At 38.4% G+C, this 16,205-nt stretch overlaps 1 protein-coding gene across 2 annotated transcripts in view; it reads left to right on the forward strand.

Moving 5' to 3' along the window:
- The window catches only part of SH3RF1 (SH3 domain containing ring finger 1), a 90,561-nt gene that overhangs the window by 49,303 nt on the left and 25,053 nt on the right, over positions 1-16,205 (forward strand). For both annotated transcript variants that reach the window (XM_080372300.1, XM_080372301.1), the window contains exons 3-6: positions 3,812-4,087; positions 5,452-5,547; positions 12,797-13,099; positions 13,947-14,057. In XM_080372300.1, coding sequence (XP_080228426.1) covers positions 3,812-4,087; positions 5,452-5,547; positions 12,797-13,099; positions 13,947-14,057 — 786 coding nt within the window. The remainder of the gene's footprint in view (positions 1-3,811; positions 4,088-5,451; positions 5,548-12,796; positions 13,100-13,946; positions 14,058-16,205) is intronic.

The following is a 16,205-nucleotide window of genomic DNA, read 5'->3' on the forward strand; positions in this document are numbered from 1 at the left end:
GCCACATCCAGGTGGGTTTTGAACACCTCCAGAGAAGGAGAACTGGACACAGCACTCCAGATGCAGCGTCACCAGGGCAAAGCAGAGGCAGAGGTTGTCCCCCTCTCCTGGCCCCACTCCTCCTAATGCACCCCAGGATCCGCTTGGCTTTCTTGGCCACCAGGGCACACTGCTGGCTCATGGGCAGCTAGACCAGGTCCTTCTCCACAGAGCTGCCTTCCATCAGGTCAGTCCCAGCCTGTACTGGTGCATGAGGTTGTCCCTCCTTCGGTGCAGGACCCTACACTTGCCTTTGTTGAACTTCATGAGGTTCCTCTCTGCCCAACTCTCCAGCCTGTCCAGATCTCTCTGAATGGCAGCACAGCCTGTTGGTGTATCAGCTGCTTCTCCCAGTTTTGTATGATCCATAAACTTGCTAAGGGTCCTTCATCCCTTCATTGTCCCTTCATCCAGGTCATTGATGAGTAAGCTGAACAAGACTGGACCCAGTACTGACCCCTGGGGAACACCACTGGTTACAGGCCTCCAGCTGGGCTCTGTGCTGCTGTTCACAACCCCCTGAGCTCTGCCACCCAGCCAGTTCTCAATCCACCCCACTGTCCCCTCACCTGACCCACACTTCCTCAGCTTACCTATGAGGATATTGTGGGAGACAGTGTCTGAAGCCTTGCTGAGGTCAAGGTGGACAATGTCTGCCACTCTCCCCTTGTCTATACAGCCAGTCATTCAATCACAGAAGGCTATTAGGTTGGTCAAGCATGATTTCCCCTTGGTCAATCCATGTTGACTGTTCCTGATGACCCCCTTTTCCTCCACATGCTTGGAGATGATCTCCAGTATGAGCTGTTCCATCACCTTTCCAGGGGTGGAGGTGAGGCTCACAGACCTGTAGTTTCCCAGGTCCTCCTTCTTGCCCTTTTTGAAGACTGGAGTGACATTGGCTTTTCTCCAGTCCTCAGGCACCTCTCCTGTTCTCCATGACCTTTCAAAGATAATTGAGAGTGGCTTGGCAATAGCATCTGCCAGCTCCCTCAGCACTCAGGGGTGCATCTCATCAGGGCCCATGGATTTGTGGGTGTCAGGTTTGCCTAAACAATCTCTAACCTGATCCTTCTCAACCAAGGGAAAGTCTTCCTTTCTCCGGACTTCTTCTCTGCTCTCCAGGGTCTGGGGTTCCTCAAGGTCGTCCTTGGCAGTGAAGGCTGAAGCAATGAAGGCATTCAGTAACTCGACCTTCTCCGTGTCCTTTGTCACTGGGGCACCCGCCTCGTTCAGCACCAGGCCCACGTTTTCCCTAGTCATCGTTTTCCGGCTGATGTACTTGAAGAAGCCCTTCTTGTTGTCCTTGACCTCCCTCGCCAGATGTAATTCCAAATGGACCTTAGTCTTCCTCGTCGCCTCCCTGAATGTTCTGACAACGTTCCTCTATTCCTCCCGAGTGGCCTCTCCCCTTTTTCCGTATTCCACAAGTAAACTTGCTGCTCCTGTTTGAGGTTTGCTAGAAGCTCCTTGCTGACCCGTGCAGGCCTCCTGCCCCCTTTGCTTGATTTCCCGCTCGTGGGGACGGACGTGTCTTGAGCCTGGAGGAAGTGGTGCTTAAATATTAGCCAGCTCTCTTGGACCCCTCTTACCTTGTGGAGCCCTAACCCATGGGATTCCTCCAAGTGGGTCCTTGAAGAGCCCAAAGTTAGCTCTCCTCTAGTCCAGGGCTGCGATGCTACCTGTTGCCCTGCTTTCTCCACACAGGGTCCTGAACGCCACCATCTCGTGGTCCCTGCAGCCAAGGCGGCCCCCAGCCTTCACGTCCCCAGCCAGCCCTTCTTTGCTTGCCAGCACAGGGTCCAGCAGCCCACCTCGCCTCGTTGGCTCCTCCACCACCTGCCTCAGAATGTTACCATCATCAGTGCTCTGCAGGAACCTCCAGGGCTGCGTGAGCCTGGCTGTGTTGTCTTTGCAGCAGCTATCAGGGAGGCTGAAGTTTCCCCCTGAGAACCGGGGCCTGTGATGGTGGTGCTGCCTCCAATGGTCTGTCGAAAGCCTCGCCGGCTTCCCCTTCCTGATCGGGTGGCCTGGAGCGAACACCCACGAGACTGTGCCCCGTGTCGGCCCGTCCCTTCACCTTTATGCGTAAGCTCTCACTTGTTCTGCATCCAACCCCAGGGAGAGCTGGATACGTTCCAGTCGCTCCCTCACATGAAGAGCAGCTCCAGCGCCTCTGCTCGCTGGCCTGCCTTTCCTGAAAAGTACGTAGCCATCCACGTAGCATTCCAGTCACGCGAGCTGTCCCCCCATGTCTCTGTAATCGCAATGAGATCGGGGCCCTGCGACGGCCACGCAGATCTCTGGTTCTTCCTGTCTGTTCCCCACGCTGCGTGCCTTGGCGCGCAGGCGTTTCGGAGAGGTAACTGAGCACGCGGGTTTCCCCGGAGGAGTGGGAGAGGGTCTGCCATAGCCACACGCACCCCTGAGGCGGCTGGCCTGCTGGGTCTCATCTTGGGAGGCAGCAAAGGAACATTTGTCACTGCTCTGCTTGGCCTGGCTTTTCCCCAGTTGGATGTTATGGCATGGTGGCACTCTCTCTTCTGACCAATGAGACAGATTTGAAGTGGTAATTCCTTCTGAGAATATCCTTGCACTGTATGTGTACCTCTTGAGATGCTGCAAGTGCAACTTCAATTTACAGTTTGAGCTGACAGAAGACTTGAGAGGAGAGACATACCATGGGGTAGACATGGCAACTAATATCGCCAACATTGAATTCCATTAAAATTTTCCTTTCAGAATAGCATTAAAGATGTGAAATACTGTGCTCTAGTTGACCATAAATGCTGGTTTTGTTATGGAAAGGCTTAGTCTTTTAGTCTTAGTAGTTCACGTTACTGCTGTTTGAATCATTAAGGAGGGGAGCTCCCCTCTGTGTATGTAAAGTTGGAGGGAAAAGAGAGTTTTGAAGGCAGAATTCCTAATTCTAGAGTTGTAGAGTTTTATGCATCACTCTTGCAAAATGTGGAGGCACAGACTGAGCAATTAAAAAATACCTGGAATGTATACAAGGGAGGGTTACAGTATTTTGTTGTAATCTTTCTGACTTGTATTCAAAAGCAGCACCAATGACCTACAGTTTTCAGATATTATGGAGCGATCAAGTGAAGAAACCTCAAGGATACACACCTTCAACAGATTTTTTTCCAATAATTCTTTTTAGCCATGTTTTAAAATAAATAATTAAATTAAAAGAGTTGTTCCAGGATGCAGTGTATTACCTTTAATAAGTGAAATTTGATTTTCAAGCTGGAAAACATGTCCCTTATGTCCTCATCCTTAGCATTCTGCACCCATGAAATAAATAAGGTGAGGAAAGTCAGGCAGAAAACATGCCTTAAAGGTCTTATAGCAAATTTGTTATTCTAGTGCTGTATTTTCTTGCAGCATTTTTCTTTCACATCTCTCAAGTGGTCAGGATACTTTCCGGTTTGGGTTTATGTTTATTTTTTTAATGTTTAAGCTTAGTCAATTAGTACAGGAGGGTTAAAGTACATTGGTTTTTGTCTCTGGTGTCTGGAAATATTCTAGCGTTATTGAAAATCATCATGAAATTTAGGGGGATGTTAAGACTGCGTAGAACTGAAGCTCTTCCTACACATTTGGGTAAAACCAGTAGAATCATAGCAATAACATAATTTCATTGTGTATAATTTTAATTTACAATTTTATATGGTTTCATTCATAGTCTCAGAAAGAATGTAATGTAAATTCTGTTTAGTAGTACTGATCTAATTCTAGTGATTTTTGGTTTTTTCTTCTTCTTTAGGGTGTACCTCAGTTACCATGTGCCAAAGCATTGTATAACTACGATGGAAAAGAACCTGGAGATCTTAAATTCAGTAAAGGAGACATCATCATTTTACGTCGACAGGTGGATGAAAATTGGTATCATGGAGAAGTCAATGGCATCCATGGCTTTTTTCCTACCAATTTTGTTCAGATTATTAAACCTTTACCTCAGCCTCCGCCTCAGTGCAAAGCACTTTATGACTTTGAAGTAAAAGACAAGGAAGCAGATAAAGACTGTTTACCATTTGCAAAGGTAAAAGTGGACTAAAATTATTTTTTTAAATAATTTCATTCACAGAGATAAGAATAATAAGGCTGTTCTGTAATCTTGTATGCATTTTTTTAATGGAGCTGCACAAATATGAAAAGACCAAGTGATTCTGCAATTATTTCTCCAATGTTGATTAGTTTTGCCTTCCTTCTCTTCCTAAATTACATACTATTTCTCTGAGGTTTTATTTTTGAGAATGCATTCTTTCATAATTGCATCCTATTCATAATTGTAATCCTATTAATTTATGAAAAATAACCTATGTTATTAATTAAGTGTTCCATCTTGTAAAGAAACATTCATTTTAAATGGTTGAAGTTGGTACTATTTTCAGCTTTGCATTTAGTAAGCAACAGTTTTAGGATCTACTAAACTTTATAATTCTATAATATTATTAATTGCTTTTTGGAACATATAACATCTCTTCTTACATTGTTTCTATTGTAATTAGTTTTCTGTTTTGCAAGGCACATAGTGATACAGAATTTTAACAGGACTTAGAGCTATTCCCTTCTTTCAGTTTCTGATTCTTTAGTTTATCAGATTTCGCAAAAATGTTGCAAGATCACATGTAAGCTAATCACTTTTCTACCCTTGCCTATTAAAAATGAAAAGGCTGGCTAAATTTTAAAAAGGAAAGATATTATTAATATGTCGACAGACAGTGGTTATTACAACACAGAACAGCAATACTGTTGAGGATGATTGGCATTAGTTTGCATATTTTGATTAACTTGTTGGCGAACTTGGGGGGTTTTGTTTTTTTAAAATCTGCAGTCTCACTTGAGTAAGCATATATGTTTCAAAATATTTTAACTTGCATATGAAACAATTACATATCTCAGTATAAGTAAGAGCAATGCAAGTAAATCCTTTTTTTGGTAACATTCTCAAAACAGTATCTAATCCAAATGGTCCATGCAGATGTGAAAGAAATTATATCACTTGCCGGTGTTCTTAAGTACTTAAGTAGAAAAGCAATATCTAGGGAAGATTAGGTAGTGAGTCAGTTGAGAAGGAAAAAGATTGCCATTCGGTTGATTACTGCTAAAGACTTACAGGGGAGCTGATGAGTATCATGGACTGAACACAGCAGCAAGTCTGGTACTAAGGACAAAGTCAGGTGGCCAAGATTAGCTGTGGGCAGTTGGCCAAACTGACAAAATAGGAAAAGGAACAGCTGGAATGAACTTCAACCCCAATAGTGGCACGTTCCTGTTATAGAGTGCTTTCTCTGTGATTCTTGTCTGTGTACCGCCTTCTCTAATTACCTATGTGTTATGGAGGGAAATTAAATTAGAAGTTTAATTAGAGCTGTGAGACATAATCACTGCATGTTCACGCAGGATGATGTTCTGACTGTAATTCGGCGCGTCGATGAAAACTGGGCAGAAGGAATGCTGGCTGACAAAATAGGAATATTTCCAATCTCATATGTTGAGGTGAGTAAAGTTGGGCCTTCAGTAAGGTTGTGCCCAATGTGTATTGCATTTTCTAAAGGGAATAATAACCAGTACTGGTAGTGATTCTAAAATAATGTGAGATATAAATAATCTTAGACCTAGAATAATCAAAGATCTGTGTGCTTAGTTTGGGAAAAGTTAATGACCTCAGCAGTTAAACCAGTGGTTTTTACTTAGCTATTTGATACCTGTTTTCATTGAATGAAATTGGAATGAGAGTATTTGGAGGCAATCACTGTGTTTTCCTGATAATACTGGAGTCATGCAGTCAATCACAAATCACACTTAACCATGAAGTGAAAGCAATCAGTGAGTCAGAGTAATAATAGTAAGCTTTGCACTGTCCCTAATACCTGCCTCTCAATCAAAACCTGATTAGTACAACTAGGAAGTTAAAGAATATAGGCTGTTGTTAAGCAGGTAAAACACTGACTTTTACATGCAACATACCCTAATATAAAATCCTATGTGTTTTCCTGCATGTCTCATATGTAATGCAACAATTTACAGTGAGAGGTAACATTTGAGAAAGTTTCCCCAACCTTTTAAGGTCTAAGATCCAAAGGTTTATCTTCTATATAGAAAGGCATAGGTGATTAAGAACAGTGTGTACAGTTGCATACAGAGGTTTGGAATAGTATTTATCTTCTTCTTATAGGTATGCTATAGAGACTTGGTAAGATACACTTGCACTGGCAAGATTATGTTTAAATATAGGCGACAGAATGGTGAAATCAAAATGTAATTTTGTAGTACCAGTGGGATGAGACGTATGTACCTCAGGTCACAGAAGAAATGTGTAACCATGCTAAGAATCAAGTCAGGTTTTATTAATTCAATTTCTGAATGCCCTGATGAGATGGGACCCTCTTAAAAAATTGACTGTGTTCAACCAACATATTATTTTTAAAAGGGAAATATGTATATTAATTTTTATAGGTTGATGTAAGGGTCAATATATCTGGGGATAGAAAATCTCACATGACTGAAATAACAACAGCAAAACCAAAAGGGTTTCACCCTGCTTAGTGCAATTCTAGCTTCAGTTTAAGAAGTTTTTAAAAGCCGGTTTCAGAAGTTCTTGCCCCTGGCTATTCATTCCTAGCTCTTTGCAATTAACTGCCCCTTCAGTTTAGCCAGTAGAGCTTTTCGTGGTGCTTTTTAAAAGTAATTAATTTAACTTAGGCAAGTTAGGAAAAGCTCTTTCTAGGGCTGCTGCTTGGGCTTACTATTTGGATAACAACTCTTCCATTTCTACAGAAGTTTGCAAAATGTAGATACTGTTGAAAAAATTTATATAAAAATGATACTCAGTCACAAAATGTATTTCACTGTTGATGTTTTCAGACAAATTCCATCAACTACGAAAATGTTTCTTCAATTAACCCTTTTTAGAACAGGCACAAGCAGTTGTGTACACACTCGCAAATCCCAACTATAATGATATGGGAAATCTAGAACAATAAATAATGCCCAAAGAGATACTTCAGATCAGATAGGTGGATTTTTTCAGTATGTGCTAAACCAAAACACATGCTGTGATGAAAAGCAGTGCAATAACATGGAAGACTATCAATTTGCATTTTGAAATGTCTGTTTTCCAAGATTATATGGCTATTGTTTTGGAGAATATACAGACAGTTGATACAATTATATCAAACCATTCTTACCTATGTTATTATTAAAGACACCAAACATGAGATGTAATTTTTGAGGGTTTTTCAATACGGTATTTTTAGTTATATTTCCCAATCCTGTAATCATTGCCTATTTCTGTCATAATGACAGACATACCTTTACCGTGTGTGTGTTAGCCCACATCCTTTTTTCTTTTGTTTTAAAATGTGAATTAGTAGCTGCATTTGCTGGAGATTTTCTGATACCATTAACTTCAAAATGAGTGTAGTCTGTGATGTTCATTCTGAGTATAGGTCTGATACTTGCAATACTTCTTGTATGAGGAGGTCTCAGGATAAAATTTTAGATACGTTGACGTCCATGAATATCTCTGATTATGTTTGAGGACAACTTCCTGGAGGAAGATTATATGATTCAATGTTTGCTAGTCTGTTCTATTGTTTCATATTGCTTTCACTTATTAAATCGGTGGTAACAATAAAAGCTAAGAATGAAAATATTTTGAGAGAAAATTTAATAGTGATTCCATTAGAAGTATAGTTTAACAGACTCACAAAACATTACATCTTTATCTATAGACACATAGCATTGTGAAATAATTACTTCTATTTGCAAATGGAAAATAAGTAATGCAAACATTGTAAAAAATGAAATTCTATTTTCTAGAAAGTGCTAAAACCAAACAAACCTTCTAGTTTTACTAGAGTAAGACCTGATTAACATATCTAAATTAGACTTTTTTGACTGATGGAATTTCAGTGTGCTAGCATTAAAAGCGGGTCAACCAGGTTCTTGCACGGTGATGAAATAAAATGCAGTGAGTCTAGAAACTTTATGATTCATAAGTTCATAACACTTACGTAATCAGAACTAAACAGATACTATTAGAATTTTTCTACATAGAGTACAGTTCTGTGTACAATATGCATTTGTTGGAAGGACCTCAAATTTGACATTTTGATGTGGTTTAATGCATTACAAATCCAAAAGGTATTTAAATCCTTACAAGCTATTTAGCACTCATACAGAATGACTAGAAAAATACAAGTATCCAGAATAGAAAAAGAAAAACCAGGGAAACAAAATAACTTTTAAATCAAAATTAGTAGAAAATAATGACAATTTTTTTTGTTTGTTTTCCCAAGTTAATATGAACAACTGGGAAACACAGTTGTATTAATCCAGCTCCTCTAGCTTTATTTATAAACAATCTTATAGAAATGTATGGGAATGTATGGGGGGAAAAAGTCAAATTACCTAAAATACTCACTGTAGTATAATTTTAAGTTCATTGTCATTTTAAATATATACATCTATCAGTTAACATTTTAAGCAACGAGAACATAAGATTTTATGTACATAGTGTGTCAGGTTGTGTGTGTGGGGGGGTTATTAGCATCTTCTCCTGTACCAAACAGGAGTGTTTCAAAATATATTTGGTTTTTATTGTGTCTATACACTTCAGATTGGATTTTAGGCTGAATTTCTTTTTAATGTTGTACTTATTAGGCTAACTTTGTCTATCACTGTTAGATGATGTGATCTGATTTAGTATGTGTAGAAAAAAAAATAATCAGACTTTTGTGACAATACTAACACAGAAGAATAAGATAAAACCTTTTATAGCAACTTTTCTCTACTTTTTTACTGTTTTACCTGCCCAGAACTTAAACCAGAAAATTTATGCAAAACCTGAATGTTGTATATTATACCACATCGAGTGCAATTCTTAATATTCTAATCCCCACTATATTTGAATGTGATAATCTCAATGTTATCATTCCAATGACAATTTCTAGGCATCATAGTTTTGATTAATTTCCCTAACAAAAACTGCAATAAAGAACTATTCCAGTTGTTTAAAAAATTAATATAAAAGCAGCTTTGCTTATGACTGTGATCTGTTCAAGATTTGCAAAATTGTTTTTCCACTGATTTGGACAAAATACATTTGTTTTGAAACTTTAATTGCAAATCTGAATTTAGGCTTCTAAGCTATTACCTATCCTCCAGGATGACTCACAAAAAAAAAAGCCAGATAAGGACAGTGTTTGCCTTAGTTCCACTTAAGCTTTGGTCCTTTGTTTCCAAATATATGTGAAAGTGAAATGTTGTCTAGAAATCTGAATTTGACTAATAATAGTGTTGGTAATGTGGAAAAATAACTCCTTGACATATGGTGATGTAGTGAAATTGCATAAATAAAAACTTCGGATGAACGTGAGTAAAAAGATTGTTTGAGGCAGAAGTTGGTGTTTTCACTTGATTTCAGAAAGTGGTGATACTTGAATTCTCACTGTGTGAGTGAAGAACACCTCAATTAATTTGTAAAGTAAGTACAGTAAAGCACAACTATAAGATACCTTGAAATAACTCTTGGATGGTAGTCTACTTGATAATTTCTCCAGATGGCTGCACACAGGCAGAAACCTCTCTGCTAGCCCCAAGCCCTACCGCAGCACTGAGGCAGCTCAGCCAGCCGCCGCTGTATTGGCCCCAACTTAGAAAGTTGTTCCATTTCCTGGGTTTGGGGCAGGAAGGGGAATTGGATTCCAGGCTACCTGTTACAGCAAAGATTTTGTTGAATGAAAAAACCAATAAATGTGAATGTAAAGGTTAAAGTAAAGAAGCTTCAGTTCAAATACATCTGTTCAGGAAAACAACTGACGTAGAAAATGAGGGAATAGATACCGAGGTATTTGTGGCAGAAAGGAATGTTGTATTGAAACACCTTATAGCATGAGTGGGATGCATCCCCATGGTGACCTTGAATGGTTGCTAGCCATTTCATTGGAGAATGCATGCAAGTTCTTCATTTCTCTTCTTAAGGAAGAAGTAAACTGTACTACGCTAAATATTTTGCAACTATTGCTGTCCTCAGGTTACTTCTAAGAAAAGGCCAGTAACCAGTTCACTTCCATGTTTAGGTTCATGCTACTGTCCCGTGCTTGCTTCTGTACACAAGAAAGCGCAGTATGTTGCTTATATTTAACCAGTCTTGAATCAATCCCATGGGCAAGCCTTTATTTAATAGGTTGATCACTGTATAGAATAATAAGACTCTGCAAGCATTAAATACTTTCAGGAGGTAAACAAACATAACTAGGTGTAACAGTTACCTCAGGGTGCTTCTAGCAGAGTGGCTTTGGGTTTTGGTTTTTATTCCTGGGTGATCTCTTAACTTTTCTGATTAGGTAGTTCTTGTTTTAGGAATGAGTACTGCCTTTCTTTCTCTGACCTGTGTAATTTGTGAACAGGCTCTTTGATAAATAAAGGGGTATATTAGATAAGAATAGAAGCGGTTGCAGCCATTGTGTAAGATATGGAAGACACAAATTCTCAGGAAGGACATGGAAGAATTTCAGTCTCAGCTGGAAGACAATGAAATGTGCAAATACATAAAATTATTAGTCTTTGAAAAGTTTGCATGTTCTTGCATGATGGATAGGACCCTGATAGGATGAGTAGCAGAACAGGCATTTTGGTCTAATTATCTACTTGTTTCATATCCTTCAGCCTGATATCAGTGTTCTGTGATAAAATAACATTTTCACTGGTCTGTTAAAAGTATATATTTTATTAAATCTAGAATTTAATATATTAAAAAATAATTATCCAGATAATTATCTAAATAATGGCTTTGCAGTGTAATTGGAGAAAGCTGTATGGTTATGTCTTCTGTACTATATAAGTGGTACAAAATTATTTTGTCCCTGTCATCCATGTCCAGCATTAGGAGGAAGGAAAATCTAACATCCACCTTTTTCTTAGGGTTGGTTTACTACTGTGACATTGTCTTCTCCTATCTTTCCTGTTCTCTTCAGCTGCATTCTAAAGGACCAACAATAAAAACATTTCAGAAAAAAATCTACATTCTCATCTTCCTATCCTTTTTCCCATTATGCCCCTCTTCCACTGCAGTATGTTCTAGGTAGTTCTTCCTCTTCAAGCATTTCATAATTTTAATTTTCCTGCTGTTGCATCCTGGTAGGTTTTTGTGTCAACCCCTCATTGTTCCAGTAGTTCTAGTTTTGAACTTTGTTTCTCTGTTTCTTCTGTATATGCATGGAATTTCCTTCCAGATCTCATTTTTCAAATACCACTTGAAAACCTTTTCTAATAAATAAATAAATCAATAAATCTTCATTCTTTCACACCACTGTCTATAACCTACTTGTCCTCAGAGACAGACAAGTGTTCAGGGTGTAAGCTGTTGTCATTTTTGGGAGCTGCGTTTGAATCAGTGTTGATGCTGTCATGATTGATGATGTGTTATTTTTCTAGTAAAGATTTGATGGGGTAGAATACTGCTTTAAAACTCTTCATGAGCCTAGTAGGTATCTTAAGACTTGCAGAAAAACAGGTAAAATAAATAAAAGAAATAATATGCTGTAGAATAGAAATAGTACTTCCACAGTAACTAATCTCATTCTTTCATCCTGATGTTCTTCATAAAAGATTTTTCCCTTCTTCCTAACTGGCTGCATTTATCCAAGTAACAGTATTCATATTTAGTGGTACATATTAACATTACTTAACTTGTTCAGAAAAGTGGTGCTGGTGTTACTTCAGCTTGTGAATAAAAGAGGACTCTGACATTGTTATTTTCCACTAGCTCTAAAATATAAATAAGACTTTCTGGAAGTAAAGGGCTTGTGAAAAATGTAGGGGGTTTTGTTTGTTGTCGCCCGCCCTCCCCTCACATAGCTTACATTTTATTGTAAGAAGAAAATGTGTGGGATTCCAGGATTCCATATTTCTTCATTAGGAAGGAAGGATTTGTTTGCATTTAATATAATATTGTAACAAATTAACAAATAGAAAATTTCATTGTGAACAAAAATTCATTAAATAAACTTTAAAAATGCATTTGAGGGTTCTTAGGCACAAAGATGCTGCTTCTGCATTAGAAAATTCAGAAGGTGAAAAGGTAGTTCCACAGAATTGCCAATATGTATTTCTTTTCTCCTTATACTGTCTTATGCTCATATAGCTACTTGTTGTCAGGCTGATACAGCTGGATATTTAGTCTGTCCTACTACGTTCTTAAATTTGCGTTTAGGAAGCCTGTTATTTTACTACAGGTGGTGTTAAAGATATGTGCGTAAGTACCAAGGGATTCAAGGAGAAATGTCTTCAAAAGCCTACATGCAGAGGTGTGGGCTTACGTCATACAAACAAAACAAAAAAGGTTTAAAGTGAAATGAACGTTCAGGAAGTTTTGTAATGCAGATTTTTATATTACAAGGTTGGAGGGGACCACTGTGTTCTAGTCTGACTTCTAGATGAAACAGGCAGTGGATGTTGCTGAATTAAGCTACGTCTGAACTAGAGCATAGTGGCCTTTCTTGATTGAATTTTTACCTCTGGTGGGTAGTCCACAGCAGCCCGAGAGTAAGTGTGTTAAGTTTGTAGTGACAGACCTGTTGCTCTGTAATGACTAATTTGTAAAGTAGGTCAGTATGTCATAGTTTTAAGTTGCATGGTTTAAATTATATCATGATTAAAAGGAAAATAGATATCTTCTTTTTGTTATATTCAGGTGATTTTTATGAATAAAAAAGTACTAACATGTGACTATCTTTTGTAGTTTAACACAGCAGCCAAACAGTTGATAGAAATGGATAAGCCCTCAGGTTCTGCTGTCGACTCTGGAGAAGGCACCTCTGGGGCAGCCCACAACAATTCAACCCAAAAGCACACTGATACTAAGAAAAACACCAAAAAACGGCACTCTTTTACCTCCCTCACTATGTCCAACAAGTCTTCACAGTCTTCTCAGAATCGCCACTCAATGGAAATTAGTCCTCCTGTCCTCATCAGCTCCAGCAACCCAACCGCAGCAGCCCGCATAAGTGAGCTGACAGGACTTTCCTGTAGTGCCCCTTCTCAGGTAATTTACATGAAATCAAATATAAATCATGTGTGCATTTTTTTTAAATAACTGTAAAAGTTTCTGATCTTGTTAGATTACTTACAGTTATTAATGATGTGTAAATATTAGCATATGCTTTCATGAAGTTAATCTTCAAACATGACATCATTAAAAGAAAACATTTTATAACACTTCTTATACAATGATAGCAAATAATTTTGCTTTTGTTATAAATTTTTTTCACCTTTTTAGTTTATTAAGTGTCACAAGGATTTTTATTAAACTGTAGAAACTAGAAACTGGAGTGATTTAATTTCTTGGGTTTTTTCTAAATTGTATATAATATTGGATATTAATACATGTGAGTAAAAGGTAAATTCAACTGGAAAAGTACATGAATTCCAGAAATATACTGTATTAATGTGACTGTGATAAGTGGAAATATTTATTTGTTACTTTCCTGCTCCTTCAAAGCTCTTAGTTACAAGCTACGGTAGTTGGTGAACAGTTGTCTCTTTCACATAAAGATTATGTTTTGGGAGAAGAGGTAGTAATAGAGACTAAGAAGTATTGATGTCACTTTACATGAGCTAGTAAATATATTTTATTAGCACATCTTTGGGATCTGACAGCCTTTTATGGAAGCTAGTTCAGTATATCTTCAGAGATTCTGAAACTTCAGGAAAAGTGAGCAGTGTAATCCAATACTGTTTGTATGAATATCTAACAAAAAATTAGTTCCAGTCTAAAGTTGCTGATAGCAGAGTACTGGAGATTTTGGCCATGAAGCTTACAGCTGCGTCAGAACCAGCTCTTATTAAACTACTTACAACTGACCCTGCTGGTTGTTTTCTTTTTTTGACAGGTTCATATTGGTACTACGGGGCTAATTGTGACTCCACCCCCTAGCAGCCCAGTCACAACAGGGCCTTCATTTACCTTCCCATCAGAAGTTACCTACCAAGCTGCTCTTGGTGTAAGTACTGTTTAAGAAAACTCAGCCTTCATATTTATCTTTTGTCTGTTCAGTCTTTTTTGTTTCTCAGGTTCTGATATACTGATTTGAAATTATGATTATCTATGGGATAGACAATGGTATAAATTGGACTACAGAAAAAGCATTCTTGAAACAAAAATGTTTGCATCCTGTCATGCATATCCATGTCTCCAACTTCGCTGTCATGTCTCTGTAGTAAACACAGTAAACACACTTCTTTCCAGAACAGTGTTTCTTTTCAACATGAGTAGGAAAGATTATGCTGGGGAGGTGGGTAGGTTAGGGGAAACAAGCAAGACCTTACAAAAAAACATCAACTTGAGACCACAGCTGCCAGATATTTCTGTCTTACTTAATTTCAGTATTATCAGGATTTTTTGAAATAAGTTTCGAAACCCTGCTTTCTCCTAATTAAATAAGATTATTTTAGTTGTGTGTATCTAGCATGTCTAAAGTTCTTGGAGATCAATATGAAAAACTATTGCAAATGGCCATCTTTTATAGGAAGGAATATATTGCAGTGTTGTTCGCTTTGGACAAAGTCAATGACATTGCATTCAAAAAGTGCAAGATTTCATTCCAAAACCAACTGAAGTTCTTTATTTTGCTATGCTTCTGGTAGAGAATCTCTGGAATATCCTCTATCATACTGCACTTATCAGAGCCTGACCTTAACTGAAGTAAAGATTGTGGATAATATCAGAGATCTTCAAGGGAACTTAGTGAGCCTTTATTTTGATCATGGGAATTACCAAATCTCATTCTTGGTTTGAGTCCAAAATTGTGCTTAACCCTGACCTTTAGGGGAGGGGCACAGCTGAATAATAAATCTTCACTTAGTTTAAAAAAACAACAAAACAACCCCCCCAAAAAAAACCCAAGGCTGTTGATCTTGTTTAGTTATCTAATTATTCTTGCAGTCTTTAAAGCAAGTAAAACATGATGAATAGCCTTGCTGCTAAATGCACCTGGGTTTGTTTTCAACATTTGGCACTTGGATGATTTTACACATTTGTCTGCAAAATCCAAGGCAGAATTGTCTGTCGTCTTTTATCAATGTTTTGTTAAGTAAATGCTTAGGTGTGGCTCAGTTGCAGCAGAGGTTGCATTTTGACAGCTTTCTTTGGGACTCTTAAGTTATGTTTTTCAGTCCTTAAAATTACGATGCTGTTATTTTCTGAATTATCTCAATACTTCTTTCTGAAATGGTAAGCACATGGTAAGTGCATGCCAGAACCAGGTATAGTACTGCACAGTCGTTTTCAGTCACAAATATATTGATAGTATGACCCTTTTATCCTGTTAGTCTGATGTTTAGATATTGAGAATTTGCATCCATTCATTTGGTCTGACTGTAGCACAAAGTTTATGTTCAGCTAAATATCCACCACGATCCCACAAATATTCGTCATTAGTGATGTAGTAATTACTCTCCTGCAAGTAAATGTATGCCACATTCTTTGTTCTTCAGACAGATGACCTTAATATTGACAATTTTACATACAGTGTGCTTTTGCCCTGTCTTACTGAGTAACACAGGTTGTGCTATAACAATGCTGCGTCCTTTTATTGTTAACAACTCCTTCAATCTGTGGATCACCTGTGCAGTCCTACTGTTAAATGTATGCTAATCTGGAACCAATTAATAATCTCCTTGTATTTAGAGTCATATTTTACTGTCACAGGGTGGTTGAAGTTGGAAGGGATCTCTGGAGGTCATCTAGTCTAACCTCCCTGTACAAGCGAGGCTGCCTAGAACCAGTTGCCCAGGATGGTGTCGAGATAGCTTTTGAATATCTCCAAGGATGGAGACTCCACAAAATCTCTGGGCAACCTGTGCCAGTGCTCAGTCACCTTCACAGTGAAAAACTGTTTCCTGATATTCAGATGGAACCTCCTGTGTTTCAATTTGTGTTTCACTGGGCACCACTGTAAAAAGCATGGCTCCATCTTTTTATCTTCTCTTTGGGTACTTACATACATTGCTGTGATCCCCCTGAGCTTTCTCTAGGCCGAACAGTCCCAGCTCTCTCAGCCTTTCCTCACAGGAGAGATGCTTCAGTCCCTTAATTATCTTAGTAGGCCTTCGTTGGACTCTCCAGTATGTCCATGTCTCTCTTGTACTGG

Source organism: Falco punctatus (genome assembly GCF_963210335.1).
Source record: "Falco punctatus genome assembly, chromosome: 1".
NCBI classification, from domain to species: Eukaryota; Metazoa; Chordata; class Aves; order Falconiformes; family Falconidae; genus Falco; species Falco punctatus.